Raw genomic sequence first — 16,415 nt, 5'->3', positions numbered from 1 at the left:
TTAACATTAAATGGAAGTCTATTAAAATAAACGTATAAATTATGCATTAAACAAAAAAAGATAGTTTACTCCTAAAATTTCTAGATTTCTTTTTATTATAAATTGGCATGTTATTACATATGGATGATTTAATTCATAAAATTAAATAATAGAAAGACTCAGGTAATATGTAATTCTACAATGTGTCGTAACAGACTCCATAAAAGTTGTATATATTTTAAACAAAAAATATCTTTTTAAATCGTAGCAATAGTATCCAATTTATTGTGACAGTTGACAGAATACTGTCAAAATTGCTGGTGTTCTTGAGACATCGTCATTTTCACGTGTTGGAACTTCGATATTTTAACTGATATGGTATGAAATAATTTAACGCAAAAACTAATTGAGTAAATGAGCTAACCTAAATAACCAACTTGTACAGTTCTTTGAAAAAAAATTCTGATCAAGTTTTAATAAATACAATAAATAAATAAATAAACAGTTCAGTATGTCTTTACCAAGTGTACAAAATAAACCGCCCCCTGGAAAGAGTTGGCGAGAAGTTAATCAAGAACGTAAAGCTTTGAAACGTCAGCGAAATGAAGAAAAGATTTTAAAAGGAGAGAAGCGAATGTTACTAGAAAAAGAGATTGAGGTAAAGAATAAGGAGGAAATGGAAAAAGAGAAGAAATATTCAGAGATTTCTACAGTAAGCATAGCTGTCCCAGGGTCGATATTGGAGAATGCTCAATCAGCTGAACTACGTACGTATTTGGCGGGACAAATTGCGAGGGCGGCGTGTGTGTTTTGTGTTGATGAAATAATAGTGTTTGATGACATTGGTGATAAAGTAGACACCAAAAAATCAAAGCTGGAAGATAATAGTGGCACCAAAATTGCACGTAAGAGTTGTGTGCAGTTGGCAAGAATTTTACAGTACTTAGAATGTCCTCAATATTTGAGAAAACATTTTTTTCCATTGCATAAGGATTTAGAGTTTGCTGGTCTTCTCAATCCTTTAGATGCTCCTCATCATTTACGGATGTCAAACGATTTTCAATTCAGGTATATAATTTTTTTATTATGTCAAAAATATATTTCTCTCTATTCTTGTCCAATACATTCTTATCCAATCTTTTCACAAATCTATAATAACAGTTGTAAGGTGTTATGTTTCAGGGAAGGAATAACAATGAATAAGAATGTTAAACCTGGTAAAGGCTCACAAGTTAATGTTGGTTTGTTACAAGATGTATCCACTGATAAGTTGCTTAATCCTGGCATAAGAGTTACTGTTAAATTACTTCCACTGACAGAGGGTAAGAAAAAATTGAAAGGGAAAATTGTCAGTCTGTCCACACCAAGAGCCGAAACTGGAGTGTATTGGGGTTACACTGTTAGAATCGCAAATAACCTTAGTCAAGTGTTTACCCAGTGTCCATACAAGGATGGGTAAGTGTAATGTATTAATCCATTATATACTGTCATGGAAATATAAATAACATTATTAACAAATATATATTGTAATGCTACTATAACCTTTCCTATAATTAATGTTATATTATTTTAGATATGATTTGACTATAGGAACCTCAGATAAAGGAACACCAATAGATGATTTGCCCAACAAAGAAGTTAGATACAACCATGCTCTAATAGTTTTTGGTGGTTTACATGGCATAGAAGCAGCATTGGAAAGTGACGAGCAATTACAGGTGGACGAAGCCAGTTTACTGTTTAACCATTATGTAAATGTGCTTCCCAATCAGGGGTCAAGAACAATCCGTACAGAGGAAGCCATTCTCATAGCGATGTCATGTTTGCAATCAAAGTTAAAGCCTAACAATGAACCAATGGTTTTTGAGAAAACTGGAATAGCAGTCAGCTCTTCATTCCCGAAAAATAAATCAAATGACTCACCCAATGACAAAAACATAGACTTAAGTAAATTTGATTAAAAAAATTTACACAAAACAAAGTATTTTATTATTCATACAAATTTATAAAAAATGTGGAAGACCTATAAAGAATGATATAAAAATAATTTTAAGTTTCCCTTATAACTACTACAACTTTCATATATGTACTTTCTTATTTTTTATTAATGGCCTGTTTTACAGCATCTCTCATTAATTGAATGGTTGATGCTTGGTCATTGGATCCTATAATAGCTGTTCCAGATACTATCATGTTTGCACCTGCCTGCAAAATATTTAACAATTATATCATATTTAGGTAGTGACTTGCGATTTGACAAAATTGCAATATTAAGGCCCAACTTTATCAGTTTGCCCTGTAATAATCAAAACATCTGCAAAGATATCCACAGACTGTTAATACAATATTTTTATATATTAAGCTTTATTCTACACCACAAAAAGTAGATTAAATACAAAATGTCACTAAGAAAATTAATTACAAAAGCCAATCTTACAATAGACTGTATATTTATAATGTTAATCTTACACTCAACCCAGGAAAACATTGCAAACACAGGAAACATATGTATTAATGATACCTCATGGGGCAGTAGTCTAAGATAAATAATTACTTACTGTGGCACAACAATTAATAGTTGAAGGTCCGACTCCCCCATCAACTTCAATATCTAATAATGGATAATGATCTCTTAAATATTTCACTTTCTCCATCTGATTCTCCATAAACTTTTGACCCCCAAATCCTGGTTCCACTGTCATTATAAGCACCATGTCTGATATAGATATATACTTTTCTATTTCTGTAACAGATGTTCCAGGCTTTATTGCAACTCCAACCTGAAATTTAAGTAGACAAAACAATTGTCAGAAATATTTTAGACAGATTTGTTGTAGAAATGGCAACTTTATCCATCATGATATCATTTATAAGCACACAAACCTTCATTCCGTTTTCTCTGACCTTCCTACAAACTTCTTCAACATTATCTACTGGTTCTATATGGAATGTATATTGATTAACTCCAGCATCTGCCATAGGAAGTATCCACTGCAAAAATGTTAAATGTAGTGATTGTTTACTAAATAGCTTCAATGACAAATAACCTAAAAACATTTTATCACATTATTCCCATATTTAACATTGTTCAGATTAAGTTTACCTGTTCCGGATTTGAAACCATCATGTGTGTTTCAAAGAAAGCGTCCTTTATTTTACCGCGAAGACATTTCACTACAGGATGTCCTAATGTGAGGTTAGGAACAAAATGACCATCCATCACATCCAAATGCAAGTAGTCAGCACCATTATCTAGGAGTTTTTGAGATTCTTCATATAATTTAGATAAGTCTGCATTGAGAATGCTAGGACCTATGAGAGCTTTTAAATGACGAGTCATTTTTTATTTGGACAAAATACTGATGAATCGTATTTTTAAATGTCACGTTTTGTGTAGTGGTTCTAATCAAAGAAAGGTTAAAATAAAATGAAATTCATAAAACACTGTACTTTGCTCCTATGCTAAGGTTAAAGTTTATAACAAAAAGATTAAAGATAGTGTAGGAAAAACATTTATGTTTATCTAATTTAAATTGATAATATATGTCAATTGTCATAACTTGAAGAACGAAGTTCCCTTAGTTTTTTTTCTATGCTATGGCTTCAGTCACAATACCGTAGTGGAATGTTTTGCATATGTTAACGTTTTTATTTAATGAACGAATTATATATTAAATAGTGTACGGAGAAAATACGAAGACATTTATCTAATGGAAAAATGGCGATTTTTAAGGCTGTAGTTACATTTTTACCAGCACTTAGAACAATACAAAAAATACGTAAATATCAACCTAGTATATATTACATTGTTAATGGAAAATAAAATGTAGGTTATTAGATTTAATGATAGATAAAAGGACTATAAATTTAAATAATACCCAACATTAATTGGTTGGGGCATATTATTAGCCTGAAAAACATACTTATATACCCGTATAAGGAATAAGTTGTTATTAGACAAGAAAATAACATATATATATCCTAATATCAAATGTTAAGTTCTTAAATTATGGCTATCATTCAGTATATTTGTTATATGTATTTTTGGTAAATGGTAAGACCAATATACTGGGCTGATTGGTGCCAATAGCGTATATGTTTTGGAATAATGGGTGTGCTATCTAATACCAAGTACTGAAACGTTACTCACAAATACATTACGTTGCCTCCATTTGTCCATATATTTCGTATTGACATTTTGATTTATTATTATGTGCCAAAATACAATTACCAGTCGGTACCCTTACCAGTAACCACGATTATTACTTACAAATTTTCAAATTATTCAAGATAATTAAGTTTTTGAAAAACAAGCAATACTACTCAATTAGATACTATATGTTGCCTGATATGTTTGCTTCGTTACAACTTACTGAAGGGTATCATAAGTAATGAGTAACTTAATTATACTATAGTAACGAGTAAGTTTCAATTGTACAATATAGTACAGAACATTATATTGTACACCAGAAGTCAATGACTGGTGAGTGGTGGTATAAAAGATACGAGTTTATAGAATATGTTACTTTTTGGTTTTAAATTTTCGACGATACGAAATGCCTGGTGTTGTAGAGTCAAGTGGCTGTAATTGGTATTGAGGTGCTCCAGACTGGAAATGAGAACAGTAATTCATTTTAAACGGACCCATCTGAATTCTAAGACGATCAAAGTTCTATTAAATGAAGGAACAAAGACATATACTTGTACGACAATAGTATCTTATTTATCAAAAGCTGTTTTCTGAGATTAATTTGTCCCGGTATTATATTTTTCCTAACATTTTTTATGACATGTTTTATACTATTATGGAAGTCTTGATACTTTAATAAAGAACATAATTAGTAAAAGAGGCACTTTTGCATATGACGTTTGGCACGTATTGTTTACTCAACATAAAATCTATTAACACCCGTTTTAGAAAGCTCTACGTACAAATAGTATAAAAATATCATGTTAGCTGTGGAAATTTAGTTCGAAATATTTCTATGAATATAATTGAATAGGAAATTAGAGTTTTATTTCCATCTGCATCTTACATGAACGTGTTTTCACCAACCATGTTTATATAATTGGTGGTAGATATTAAATTAAATAAAAAAAAAACATCTTCATATATCTATTTTTTTCTACGCATTTAAACTGTTCTGTGATGCAAGCAATGACAATAATGTAATACCTACTGAGGTAAAAAAAAAACTGGACTTGATTATCTCAACCATCTTGAACTTTTTTGGCACAGTAATATATTTTATGTCAGGTTTTTTGTTCATATCAAATGGTTTTATTAATACAACCATTTTTTATATATATTTTTATTCTATTGTTGTATCATTTCAATTATGGTGAAAGTAAAAATTACTGCAATTCAGATTTTTGCATCGACTCTAAAGAGCCTATTCTTTGCAATTTGCACGTATGTACCTAATCTTAAAATTCTTGTGTTTTTAATAATAATATTTATTTATATTGGACAAGTAGAATATAAATAAGAATAAAATATGTTATAGAATAATGGACCGAGTAAAGATTGTTCACATTATGAAAAACTATTAAAAACAGAAAAAGACAAGCAAGATATTTTAAATAAAATTAATCAACGAAGAAATAAAGTCGCATCGGGTGACATACGTTCTCTGCCCCCTGCTGCAAACATGCTTAAAATGGTATGTACTTTTGAATTTAATTAAAAATACACAGTATGTAGGTTTATTGATATTAAGTGTGTAAGACCTCAGTGCCGGGAGAATCGAAAATTTACATATAGGTGACTTTTAATTGGATTACTGTGTAATCTTCATTGTTAATTAAAATTATTTGAGATCAGTTGTATGAAATATCATTCTGTATACATAATATTATCTCGTTCATACTACGCCATAGTGAAGTTAGTGAGAAAAGTTAGGTAAAAATAATAAATTTTAAATGAAACTAATATTTTTCGGATAAACTACGCGTGATTTATTTTAGTAAAAAACTAGATACTCCCGACATTTCGGTTACTTTTCAGCAACCGTGATCACGTAAAAATATTAGTTTCATTTAAATGAATAAAACTCGCGAAAATCTTAGATCTCATTAAGTTATAAAGTACCGGGCAAAAACAACAAAGAGAAGAATATGATGTTGTAAAGTTGATATGAATTTGATCCTCTTTCGTTTGAGTTATTATAAAAGTGTCAATGCAACAATAGGCCAATAAGGCTACGTCTCTTTTTACCATAATTCGTCGGTGATATAATTGACGGTAAAATATCTGCGTTAGACAATTAATATGATGAAGCAATTTTTGAAACCATATCTAAATAGTCATAAATACATTACTAGACTATATATAACTTTTATAGTTAGGTAAGACCTTGTAAAGAGCATAGTTACGACAAAAATCTACTCTAAAAATATTTACAGCGAAACTACGTTATCTATTAAAAATAGGGTTCATATAAGGTAATCAGAATTCTGTATGTTTAGGACTCTCTCATGTAGGCTCCATAGAGCGATGGTCTTGATAAGTAACTCAAATCAATTTTATGTTTTGATTGGAGGGTTGTGGTCTTTGATGACATATTACTATTGAAATTCAATTATTATTCATGGCCAAAGTTTGAATTTATAATTAATGATGATTAATTAACAGGAATGGAACGAACAATTGGAAATTTCTGCACAGAGATGGGCCGATCAATGTTTTAATAGCAGTGTTATTGAAAGGAGAGATGTCTGTACAAATTTAGGTGAGGGGAGTATCGGTTATTTACAGATGGTGTTTGTGTTACAAGTTACATTATACGCTGTATTTAATTACATATTTATTAAAACGAACTGTTATTCTTTGAAAAATTTAAATGTGATATGGTACTTGAATATTTATTTTTGTATCTAATACAATTTGTTTAAATATATCATTCCAATTCCACAGTAAATGAGACGGTTGGTCAAAATGTAGCAACTATATACGGAGAAGCGCCTGGCTTAACAATTTCAAGTTTGGTTGATATTTGGTATATGGAGCTTTTGAATATGAATAGCTCTTTAGTGTCGCGATACAGACCGTAAGAATTAAATTATATTACGGTAGTTATAAAAACTGTTTTGTGCTACAAAAATACTTTTCTTAGCTTGATAACGTGTATTTCTACTTTGATCCCGATATCGAAGGGAGGAATTCAATCTAAATGCCTAGCCGTTGTAACATACTCTATGGTCACCGATACATGTAATTTTAGTATGTGTGCTCCTCCAGCTTGTAATTACAGTTGGTATTTAATTGGGAGTAGACGGAGGAAATGTTTTTTCATTGTTGAAAATGCACGAAATGTACTAGATTTATTTTATGATTTATAACGAAATTTTATATTAGACATAATAGGATTACTAGAAAGAAACTTATATATTTTTTAGAACAATAGACTACACCATGCCTATGCCGAAGTATCTTGTTTCATATATGTTCAATCAAAGAATTTTATATAAAATTTTATATAACGTTAAAAAGAATCTTTTTTATCATTCTTTCAAATATATTCGAATATTAAAAATGACAATTTATTCCTCTCGATTCGTCCTAAATGAATAACGAAGAGCAAATTATTCGGGTAAAAAATTTTATTCGAATATTTTTATTTATTAACGTATGTTAAAGGAATAATAGAATTGTGTGAGGTATTACGAAATTTATGCCGAACAATGATTATTTTACTTAATCTGTACACAAGTATGTAATTACTTAATTATAAGAAATTGTAATTGAGAAGATAAAATATTTAGTCTATTTAAAGGTTTTCTTCAATTCAAGGTCATCTCTGACACGTTTATCGGAATACGATAATTTCACTCAATTGGTGTGGGCCGAAACGAACAGGGTCGGATGTGCTGCTGTGAAATTTAAGGTAACAAATTTATATATTACAATAATCTTATAAAATTATCATAAACATTATTGAAGTAATGAATTTGTTTAATATGCGTTAAAATTAATTAATACAATTTTTGTACGATAAAATTTTTGTACGATAAAATTGATATAAATGTATAAAGTTGGGCCAAAGATGTCAACAACTTAATATGATAAGCTTTAAATATTAAAATTTTCAGGAAATGGAAAGAAACGAAACCGTTTATAGATTGGTGTGTAACTTTGCACCAAGTGGCAATCGATTCGGGGATTCTGTGTACAATGAAGGGCAATCATGTTCCAGATGTCCCTCTAACCTAAGTTGCGACAGTCAATTCAGAAATCTGTGCTGTAAGAGATTAATTTAGATATATGTCTTATTAAGATACCGATATTTTAATAAATATAAAAAGGTGCATTTGTTAAAGGTATCATAAAGAATAATACATCAGAACAAGTGATTTATGACGACCCAACATCAAGTATTTTCAGAGATTTGTTTAGAACAGAGAATAAAATATATTACGAAAGCTCCACGGAAACTATTAATGCATTCAAAAGCACTTCAACTCCAGATAATATAACCGAAGAAGATGCTCAGTTTGATTTTTTATCTGATTTATTTGAAATAACAAAGGCACAGTTACTCACTGAAAGAACTACCTTAAGATGTAAAGATTATTTGGCTGTCGACGATTTTATAGAATTGTTGAAAAGTAAATTGACTAATGACCAAATACTGAAAAATTTACTGGCTACGTCTGCACAGACTAATAGCCCAGAATCTACAATCACTGACCGCACGATGGCAGCCATGATTAATCAAATTTATAGTACTAAGACGACAGCCACGACGACAAAAACAACTGTAAATGATTATATTAACTCTACGCTTTTGGTTGATCTTGTTGAAGCCGTTATATTCCGTCACAGCAGTAAGTTTATATTTATATTTTTTTATTTGTAAATATATGACGTTGATCCGATAAGTACTTAGCCGACAAAAGGAAAACGAACATGTTTTAAAACTTGCAATTTATTTTTCTACGTATCCTCCTTTTAGTTCGACTCACTTGCCCCGCAATATTCTTTCTTCATTAAGCCGTCTGAAAAATATTTTTCAAGAAGTTTTGCAAGAGTATGCCTTTGTGGCGACAATAACCGTCTCATTTGACTGAAATTTCAGCCCTGCAAGTGTTTTATTTTCAGTTTATAAACAAAAAGAAGTCGCAAGGAGCCAAATACTGCCGTTTTTTTCAGGAATTCAGAGTGGAATAGACTCTTATAAGTCATTTATTACATGGAAATGATCACATAGTTACACATGTTTTGATCAGCAAACAAGGCACACATATCATCGAAAACTTTCTCCTGCAATGTGTTTTATGTAGGAAATGATCCAAGTAGTGTTTTAGCTATCTGGACCACCTTCAACCGGTTGTCTGTTGCTAGTAGATAGTGCATTTTTGACATATTTAGCTTCTTTTATAGCTGCTTTTTGAGCATTTGAGCGTGGCCTATCATAAACCAAGGTACGTTAAAACTTTCTTAGCACCTTTGATATATATCATTGAAGAAGAAAAATCATTCTGCACAGGATTTTGGCACAATTTCGCTTATAAAAACAAAAATCAAATTAGCAACCGATGTTCCACTTTATATATTCAAAATTTGATTGACTGTTTAACTTTTACCCGGTATAAAATAAAATAATTCCCAAATCAAGAAAGATATTGACAGTAGCCGTCTATGAGGATACTCTATCTAAATAAATTTTTATGACAAAACATGCAGTAAGACTAAATACTTGTCGGACCGTCCAAGTAATTGAATACTAAATAAAATACCATTTCAAATACTTGAATTTTGTAGTTTAAAATAAATACTTTCAGATCGATTTTCAACGATTGATGACGTAAAGTCTTTTACACAATATGAACCTGATATAAGCGTCGTCAAAGTACAAGCGCAGACAGGTGAGGTAAAAAGTAACAAAGAGTTTACAGGACATTTTTTTTTCCCTGAAGAAGAAGAATCAGTGGAGACAAATACGGAAGACGAAAACACTGAGTCATACTATGATTCTGATAAATTGGCAGTTTCTGATATATCAATGGAAATCGAGGATTTGAAAAGGGACAGGATCACAAAAGATTTCATAGAAGAAATTTTGGATTCAGAACTTGCGACGGAACTTATTGTAAAAGATGCAAGTTTACCGGACATAAATACTGGTAACACTCTGGTTATTAATGAGTAAAGAATAATAATTAATTATAAAATTTTACATTATGAACATCCAAATTCTCTTAATAGAATCAAGTCAGAAATTATTACTCAATAATAATACAGAAAATGAAGAGAGTGAAGTATTTAAAAACACCGATAAATCAAGGAAAAGTAAGAGAGACATTAATTTCATGAAAATTAACGGTGATTGGGTCAAGATGACGAAGGACTGTACATTAGTTAGATATAAAGATTTACTGAGAAATCTTGCTAATGACTTGCGAAAACTAAAACTCCAGAACCGATTTAGTTGCGCTCATAGCTCAGTACAACTATTATCTCATGGGCCAATAACTATTGCTTCAGTGGTATGTTTTAATATCTGTTCTGGTTGGACATGACAAATAAATTGTTAATGAAACTGATTACATTTTTATTTTAGTATAGTTAACATAAATACCAAAGCGATGTTATAATAATCACTTTTTAATTTTGAGACATGATTACAAAAGCAAAATTGGTTATGTTGGATACTTTTCTTTTTCCACATTTTAAGTATTTTTTTAGTTACAAGATAGTAAATATCACCATATGATAATAAGTTATTCTCAGCCTGAATCTTATTTTCTCTTTTGACTTTATGGATATTTGAATTTCGTGTATTGTTACGGCTGGTTGTAAATCTTTTACTTCTATTTTTTGTTTTTATTTTGCGGTTACTTAATAAGTTTTTTGGTGTTAGGTTTATTCTACTGTTAATACTCCTTGGCGATTTAATAATATTGTACGAGATGGATGTCCGCTTTGTAAGTCTCTGAATTATTTTATTTTTATTTATATTTCGTTTGTTTAAAGACCGACGTTCACAATAATCTTCATCGTCACCGTTATCAGTTTCTATGCTAGTAATATCAACGGGCAATGTTGCCATTTTGTTACGATTCATGTAGTCTCTGGTACAAGTAGAAGTTCTGGTACACCCTTCAACGTAGCCAGGCGGTGTTCTAGATCCAATGTTATCGGCGCCTCCAGTTATGACACTCCCATTACTGTCAGTCATAGAAGCGGCAGTCCACGTGCAAGTCAATTTACGTGTGCAATGTTTCATTCGAATATATGGGGTATTAGCAGTGTATTCAGAAGGACTTCCTGCTGTAGTAGCAGTAGTCGTAGTAGTTGCAGCAGTTTTAGTAGTTGCTTTAGTTGTACCTTCTCTGAGTATTTGAATACCGTCATTGGAAAAGCTAGCCCTTTCTTCATTAGCTCTTCGTGCGTTAAGTTCTGCATTATATTTCCGGAGATGTAATAACTCGTCAAATGACAAATACTTTTCTGTAACCCGTTTATTTGATAACGCCGGTTGTGTTTCGAATGGAATCGTGATAGACTCAGTTTTAGCTGAGTTTCTGGTATTTTTTTTAAGTATTTTGGATTTAATTTTCTTGTTGGATAATGTTGTAAATCTTAAAGATTTCAACTGTGGTTGTTTATTACTAGAATATTCATCGACTTCCCAAAATGGTTTAAAATTAATTTCTTCTTCTGGTACACTTCTCTTCCTATTCCTGAAATGAAATAGAAAAAAATATTAACAACGGTGCCTTTCATCTGCGATTTTCTCAATATACTAATTTACCTGCCTGTGGAATACTCTTTTTTTATTAAAGTTTTCCTCGTTTTCATTGCTTCTTAGCCAAGACTCATAATGATGTGATTTTGATACAATTTTTGGATTATTAGAGTGAAAATTAGGATGAAAGTCATCATAAAATGAATCTTTATTGCTATTGCTGTCTTCAGAAATGTCCTTCAAAGTTCGTAACATGTTTCGACAGGGTTCAGTTGACCAATTTTCATCTGCACAACCACAATTAGTTTTGCGATTGTGCTCACAAGACATAAATCTCGTTTTAAATGAATTTTGAAAGGTGTTACACGGACATGACTCATGTGGGATAGAGTCAGATGTGGTCAGAAATTGGTATTGTTTACAATTATTTATCTGACGTCTTGTACATTTAGCAGTTTGAGCACATGGTGTGCATTCTGTAACAGTTTGTGTTTGAGTTTCCCCTTTTCTTGTACAACGGTTGCCACTATTGTGTTTTCTAAATTGTTGATTAGAAAACATATTTACGGTGTAGGTGGTCATATCAAACCTCCTAGAATCTATTGAGGACGTTTCTGGATGTAAAAAATCAAATTCATTTCTATGATTGTGACCGTGGTACACTCGCGAATGTCCTCTTTCTTTTTGATAATTTTCTGCGTCATCTCGTGTATTGTTATTAGGAATACGCCAAAAGTGTTCACCGTCTAAAGGGTAGCTGCGTTTCACAGCATCTGAAATATAAATAAAATTCCTTTTTTTAGAAATAAAACTATGAATGTAATAAAAATTGTACCATTGTTCTCCTTATAAATTCTTCTTAAAATAATCTTAACTATCTTACTAACCGTATGGATGTCTTAGTAAATCTCTAAGTTTTGATTTATGGTTGTTGTAGTAATTATTATTTTCATGATAAACTTTTACGTTTGGTTTAGAATTGTGGTAAATTTTAATAGGATCCATTTCAGGGGTTGCTGATTCATTGTATAAATTAAGTATTCTTAGGAAGCTGGTAGATGGATTTCTTGTAGACATTTTATCTACAATTTTTATCAACAGTATTATTGATTACAATTTTTAAAAATACATTCACCGTTTAAGTGAGTTTATTGCAAAAATTAATCATAAAACTTTTTTGGAATTTTAATAACTTGTAACTTGTTTCGCAAGTATAAGTTTACCTCTATATTTTAATGTTAGGGGTTTTGGTGTATTGTTTGTTTCACACAAGCCAATAAACGCTTTATCAGGATTCATACTATTTTTACACTGAGTGGCGGGGTATCCTATAATATATATCGGTTTTCCTTGTACGTTGCCTGTTGGTGCGAAATTGCAAACAAGTCTTTCAATAAGGATAGGCCTTTTATTATGTATCTGAAAATATATATTAATATGTATAATTTCAAGTAATATGATTTTGTGCTTAAATGATTAATATTATACATATCGAATATCACTCCTTGAGAATACCAATAGGAACATTAAAGGAAAACTTTAAGAGTTTTAGTAACCGATTGTTTAATGGCTAGTGGGTACTCTTCTAAGAATATTCGACAAATTTTATTACATTGCAAACAAACGTACCAAAAGTATTTCACAACTGCATTTTGCGATATATTTAAAATAAAATATTAATTCAAAGAAATTACAACATCCGTACGAATACCACGTCTGTGCTTTAAATCAATTAAAAAACTGTATATTTTTCGTTGAATAACAATATACAATAGTTGTGTCATATTTTACTATTGTGTAATTGGAAGTATCCATTTATTTTATTAAAAATATTCACATAGTCATAGAAAAACAATCGGATATCAGCCCATGAATATTTTATATAAAAATATGTGAAATTTTTTTGCAAGAAGATTTATTTAAAACTATAAATGTATTTAACGGCATCGAAAAGCAAAAGTTCTTAAAGATATTTTGTTGAGAAATAATCTTATTGAATAAAATTTTATAATACGACGCCTTGTTAATATCTCACTAGGACACTCATTTAGTTGAGGCAATCTCGATAAAACAAAGAACAAAGGTTATTTTAAAAATATATTTTTTTAAGGACCCAGCCTCTCTTCTACATTGCAAATGAGGATAAATAATTTTTACGATGATATTTTGTTTCTTTTCTAACTTATGGTTATCGTTATGTTACTGAGTTATTCGGGCACCCTTAGAATAAGGGATATTTTTTCTTATCTTTGTAATGATAAGTGATTATCCGTATTTCTTTTTAAGTTTTTTTTAAATCACGTGGTCTTAAGCTATTCATACATTAATCGCATGTTACATTAGAACCGGACGCAGGATATATTAATTATTTTTCTACAATTTTTCTTTAAATCTATACAGAAAAATAATAGCACTTAAATCACTTTATTTTTCTTTTACAAAATAATATTTTTTTTTTTACCACAAATCTAGCTCTTCCACACCCCACTTCTTCAGTTTCAGCCCAAATTAATTGTGTGAAGTAATTTGCTTTGTGGTCAACAGATCTGGAAGATATAAGCAATATAAAACATAAATAAAATATTGTATTCTGTCTCCATTTGTAAGTAAGGTCAACGCTGAAAATCTTTTGAGAATTTTGATAAAATGGTGTTTAATTATAATGAACGAGCAATCAGTTTTCTTTTATGTTCATGTTAAAAAGAAAAAAAAAATTCATAAAAAAAATTAATACTCAAATTTTTAGATTAATATTCAAATTTGAAGATTAAAATTAATGTTTATGATTTCTGTCGACTTGTGATTCGCTATATATTTTGGGTAAAGTTAATTTAATTCATAAATAGTCGGAAATCTGCAAAAGCACTTTCACGGCTGTTCTCCTTGGAAAGAGAGCATCAAGATTCCTTTATTGCTTCGGTTATTTTACTTTCCTTCGTTTAATGGCTCTCAAGCTTATGTTGACGTTCGGATAAAGAAAGTAAAAAGAAAACCGTACTAGTAACATTTATATTCGTACAATTCTGATTTGGTCAAGAAGGTAACTTCATAATTTTCTTGTTAGAATGGTGGGTTTAGGGTCCGGCTAATTTATATCTTATTTATCGTAAGCTAACAATATTTTTCGTATATTATGTACAATACATTTCATCAAAAGTACTACTAGAAAAGATATATAAAAATGTTTTGGAATTAATAAATATAATATTCTAGAAAAGTTATTTATGTAATATTCAATACTAATAAGTTTGTTATTTCAGGGGAGATATTGAGTTGAAGATTAATTAGATTTATTTCAATCTAATGAAATATGTGCCTTGTATCTAGTTGATACTATAACTTAGCAAAACACGGAGGAATGTCCCTAAGGCGCTGGTTTATGAGTGGAGAATCTTATTACCAGGTGGTCTTAGTTCGACAATTAAACAAATATTGCGACATTAACGTATGCTATTTTATGTATAAATTAAATTATTCTGCTATTTCTATAATATAATACGCATGGGATATATAAAGCAATTACGTACTTACTGATTGTAAAAAGTAACACTGCTATTATAGTAAATAGATTTCATAAACCACATTTCAATAAAACTTTTAATGTTCAGTCCAGGTGTTGATCCGACTATTGTTGCTATATTTTGGCCAACTTTTGTCTTTTCTGAAAATTTCGAATATTTCATCTCAGTTTATCCAACCTCAAATTTCTTCAGTATATTGTATGTATTGAGTATTAGAAAATAGCACCGTTTTATTTAAATGAGGTTTTAGATCTGTTACAAAAAATAAATTACCAAGGTCCCGACAGCTATCTTCCTTATTCGGACTTTGATCACATTGGTCTACCCAACGCTGAGCAAAAGTTGCTAATTCTTCGGACCACTTCTAAAAATGTATGTTTCATTGTAATTTTAAAATGATCTACGTAAAATTTTAATATTTACACATCTATGATATACTGGCAACATACATAATATAAAAAAATATATATTTTAGAATTATCCATCTGGTATTCTAATTATCTTACAGTCTAACTATTTTACGTACGTACATCTTTATTAAAAATGTATTAAGTTCAAAATATTGTCACTTTTCTTACAATTTTATTCATATTTGCTGCTGCTGGTAGATACTTGGAGCGTCCTGTGGCAATAAAATTTCTACGCATATTAATTTGGTTAATAATAATATTGGCTTCGGCTTTTCCAAGAATCATGTTTTCATCATAACCTGTGCATTCCGTACTGGGTCCAGGAATCTGAAAGAAGCGTATTAAAAAAATCAAATTTCAATTTTTTTACTCATATTTCATTTTGTTTGTGTTCATTTTTACTTTTAGAGATTAATTAATTAGGAATTCATATTTACAAGTTTAATTTTGGAAAAACAAAAGGATAATCCTGTTAGGACTTTCTTTTAGAACAGAATGAATGATAAATTGGATAAATATGTTTACGCAACGGATTACAATTACTCAATACAAAGAAAACTCAAAAGAGAAGTTGGAATGTTTTCTACAGTTATTATACTTCCTTAATTTTATACCTGATACAGACAGAGTGTGTGATTTGCACATATTTCACAATATTTAGATACGCTTGCACAAACAAAACTACTCAAGTAAAATTTAATAATAAAAAATGACAATAATTTCATGGTATTAAACCATAATAGTTAAATATATACCAAATGTATAAATAATAATAAGTAGCCGTTTCGTGGCCCTCTGGAAACAATTAATTATGA

At 30.2% G+C, this 16,415-nt stretch overlaps 4 protein-coding genes across 6 annotated transcripts; 2 read left to right on the top strand and 2 right to left on the bottom strand.

Annotated features, from left to right (window-relative positions):
* Positions 1-293: 293 nt before the first annotated feature.
* On the top strand, positions 294-1,954 carry LOC116766872 (putative methyltransferase C9orf114). The gene is made up of 3 exons (XM_032657006.2): positions 294-1,047; positions 1,162-1,434; positions 1,553-1,954. The coding sequence occupies exons 1-3, from the start codon at positions 491-493 to the stop codon at positions 1,938-1,940; spliced, it is 1,218 nt and encodes a 405-aa protein (XP_032512897.1). The 5' UTR covers positions 294-490; the 3' UTR covers positions 1,941-1,954.
* LOC116766873 (ribulose-phosphate 3-epimerase) lies at positions 1,946-3,540 on the bottom strand. Its single transcript, XM_032657007.2, has 4 exons — positions 3,083-3,540; positions 2,863-2,970; positions 2,538-2,759; positions 1,946-2,184 (listed from the first exon to the last, which is right to left on the bottom strand). The coding sequence occupies exons 1-4, from the start codon at positions 3,317-3,319 to the stop codon at positions 2,074-2,076; spliced, it is 678 nt and encodes a 225-aa protein (XP_032512898.2). The 5' UTR covers positions 3,320-3,540; the 3' UTR covers positions 1,946-2,073.
* A 1,660-nt stretch (positions 3,541-5,200) lies between these two features.
* On the top strand, positions 5,201-10,524 carry LOC116767100 (uncharacterized). 2 transcript variants are annotated; one of them, XM_032657276.2, is made up of 9 exons: positions 5,201-5,392; positions 5,487-5,642; positions 6,614-6,710; positions 6,896-7,028; positions 7,772-7,865; positions 8,071-8,221; positions 8,299-8,805; positions 9,763-10,104; positions 10,187-10,524. In XM_032657276.2, the coding sequence occupies exons 1-9, from the start codon at positions 5,255-5,257 to the stop codon at positions 10,498-10,500; spliced, it is 1,932 nt and encodes a 643-aa protein (XP_032513167.2). In that variant the 5' UTR covers positions 5,201-5,254; the 3' UTR covers positions 10,501-10,524. The 2 variants fall into 2 exon arrangements, with proteins under 2 accessions (XP_032513167.2, XP_032513166.2); XM_032657275.2 differs by having other exon boundaries at positions 8,284-8,805.
* LOC116767099 (uncharacterized) lies at positions 10,498-16,388 on the bottom strand. 2 transcript variants are annotated; one of them, XM_032657274.2, is made up of 9 exons: positions 16,215-16,388; positions 15,769-15,927; positions 15,464-15,554; positions 15,201-15,330; positions 14,131-14,215; positions 12,893-13,088; positions 12,557-12,751; positions 11,740-12,442; positions 10,498-11,664 (listed from the first exon to the last, which is right to left on the bottom strand). In XM_032657274.2, the coding sequence occupies exons 1-9, from the start codon at positions 16,323-16,325 to the stop codon at positions 10,533-10,535; spliced, it is 2,802 nt and encodes a 933-aa protein (XP_032513165.2). In that variant the 5' UTR covers positions 16,326-16,388; the 3' UTR covers positions 10,498-10,532. The 2 variants fall into 2 exon arrangements, with proteins under 2 accessions (XP_032513165.2, XP_061377661.1); XM_061521677.1 differs by having other exon boundaries at positions 11,576-11,664; positions 11,736-12,442.
* Between the last annotated feature and the right edge of the window lie 27 nt (positions 16,389-16,415).

Source organism: Danaus plexippus, chromosome 10 (genome assembly GCF_018135715.1).
Source record: "Danaus plexippus chromosome 10, MEX_DaPlex, whole genome shotgun sequence".
Taxonomy (NCBI): domain Eukaryota; kingdom Metazoa; phylum Arthropoda; class Insecta; order Lepidoptera; family Nymphalidae; genus Danaus; species Danaus plexippus.
This window is presented reverse-complemented; position numbering and strand designations above follow the sequence as displayed.

Coding starts and splice junctions, on each gene's coding strand:
- LOC116766872 (XM_032657006.2), top strand. CDS start 491: ATGTCTTTACCAAGTGTACAAAATAAACCGCCCCCTGGAAAGAGTTGG. Junction 1,048..1,161: donor TCAAACGATTTTCAATTCAG/GTATATAATTTT, acceptor GTTATGTTTCAG/GGAAGGAATAACAATGAATA. Junction 1,435..1,552: donor CAGTGTCCATACAAGGATGG/GTAAGTGTAATG, acceptor ATATTATTTTAG/ATATGATTTGACTATAGGAA.
- LOC116767099 (XM_032657274.2), bottom strand. CDS start 16,325: ATGAAATTATTGTCATTTTTTATTATTAAATTTTACTTGAGTAGTTTT. Junction 15,928..16,214: donor ACACACTCTGTCTGTATCAG/GTATAAAATTAA, acceptor CGCTTCTTTCAG/ATTCCTGGACCCAGTACGGA. Junction 14,216..15,200: donor AGTGTTACTTTTTACAATCA/GTAAGTACGTAA, acceptor TATATCTTCCAG/ATCTGTTGACCACAAAGCAA.
- LOC116766873 (XM_032657007.2), bottom strand. CDS start 3,319: ATGACTCGTCATTTAAAAGCTCTCATAGGTCCTAGCATTCTCAATGCA. Junction 2,971..3,082: donor TGGTTTCAAATCCGGAACAG/GTAAACTTAATC, acceptor ACATTTTTGCAG/TGGATACTTCCTATGGCAGA. Junction 2,760..2,862: donor TCAGAGAAAACGGAATGAAG/GTTTGTGTGCTT, acceptor CTTAAATTTCAG/GTTGGAGTTGCAATAAAGCC.
- LOC116767100 (XM_032657275.2), top strand. CDS start 5,255: ATGGTTTTATTAATACAACCATTTTTTATATATATTTTTATTCTATTG. Junction 8,222..8,283: donor TCAATTCAGAAATCTGTGCT/GTAAGAGATTAA, acceptor AAATATAAAAAG/GTGCATTTGTTAAAGGTATC. Junction 10,105..10,186: donor TTTACCGGACATAAATACTG/GTAACACTCTGG, acceptor TTCTCTTAATAG/AATCAAGTCAGAAATTATTA.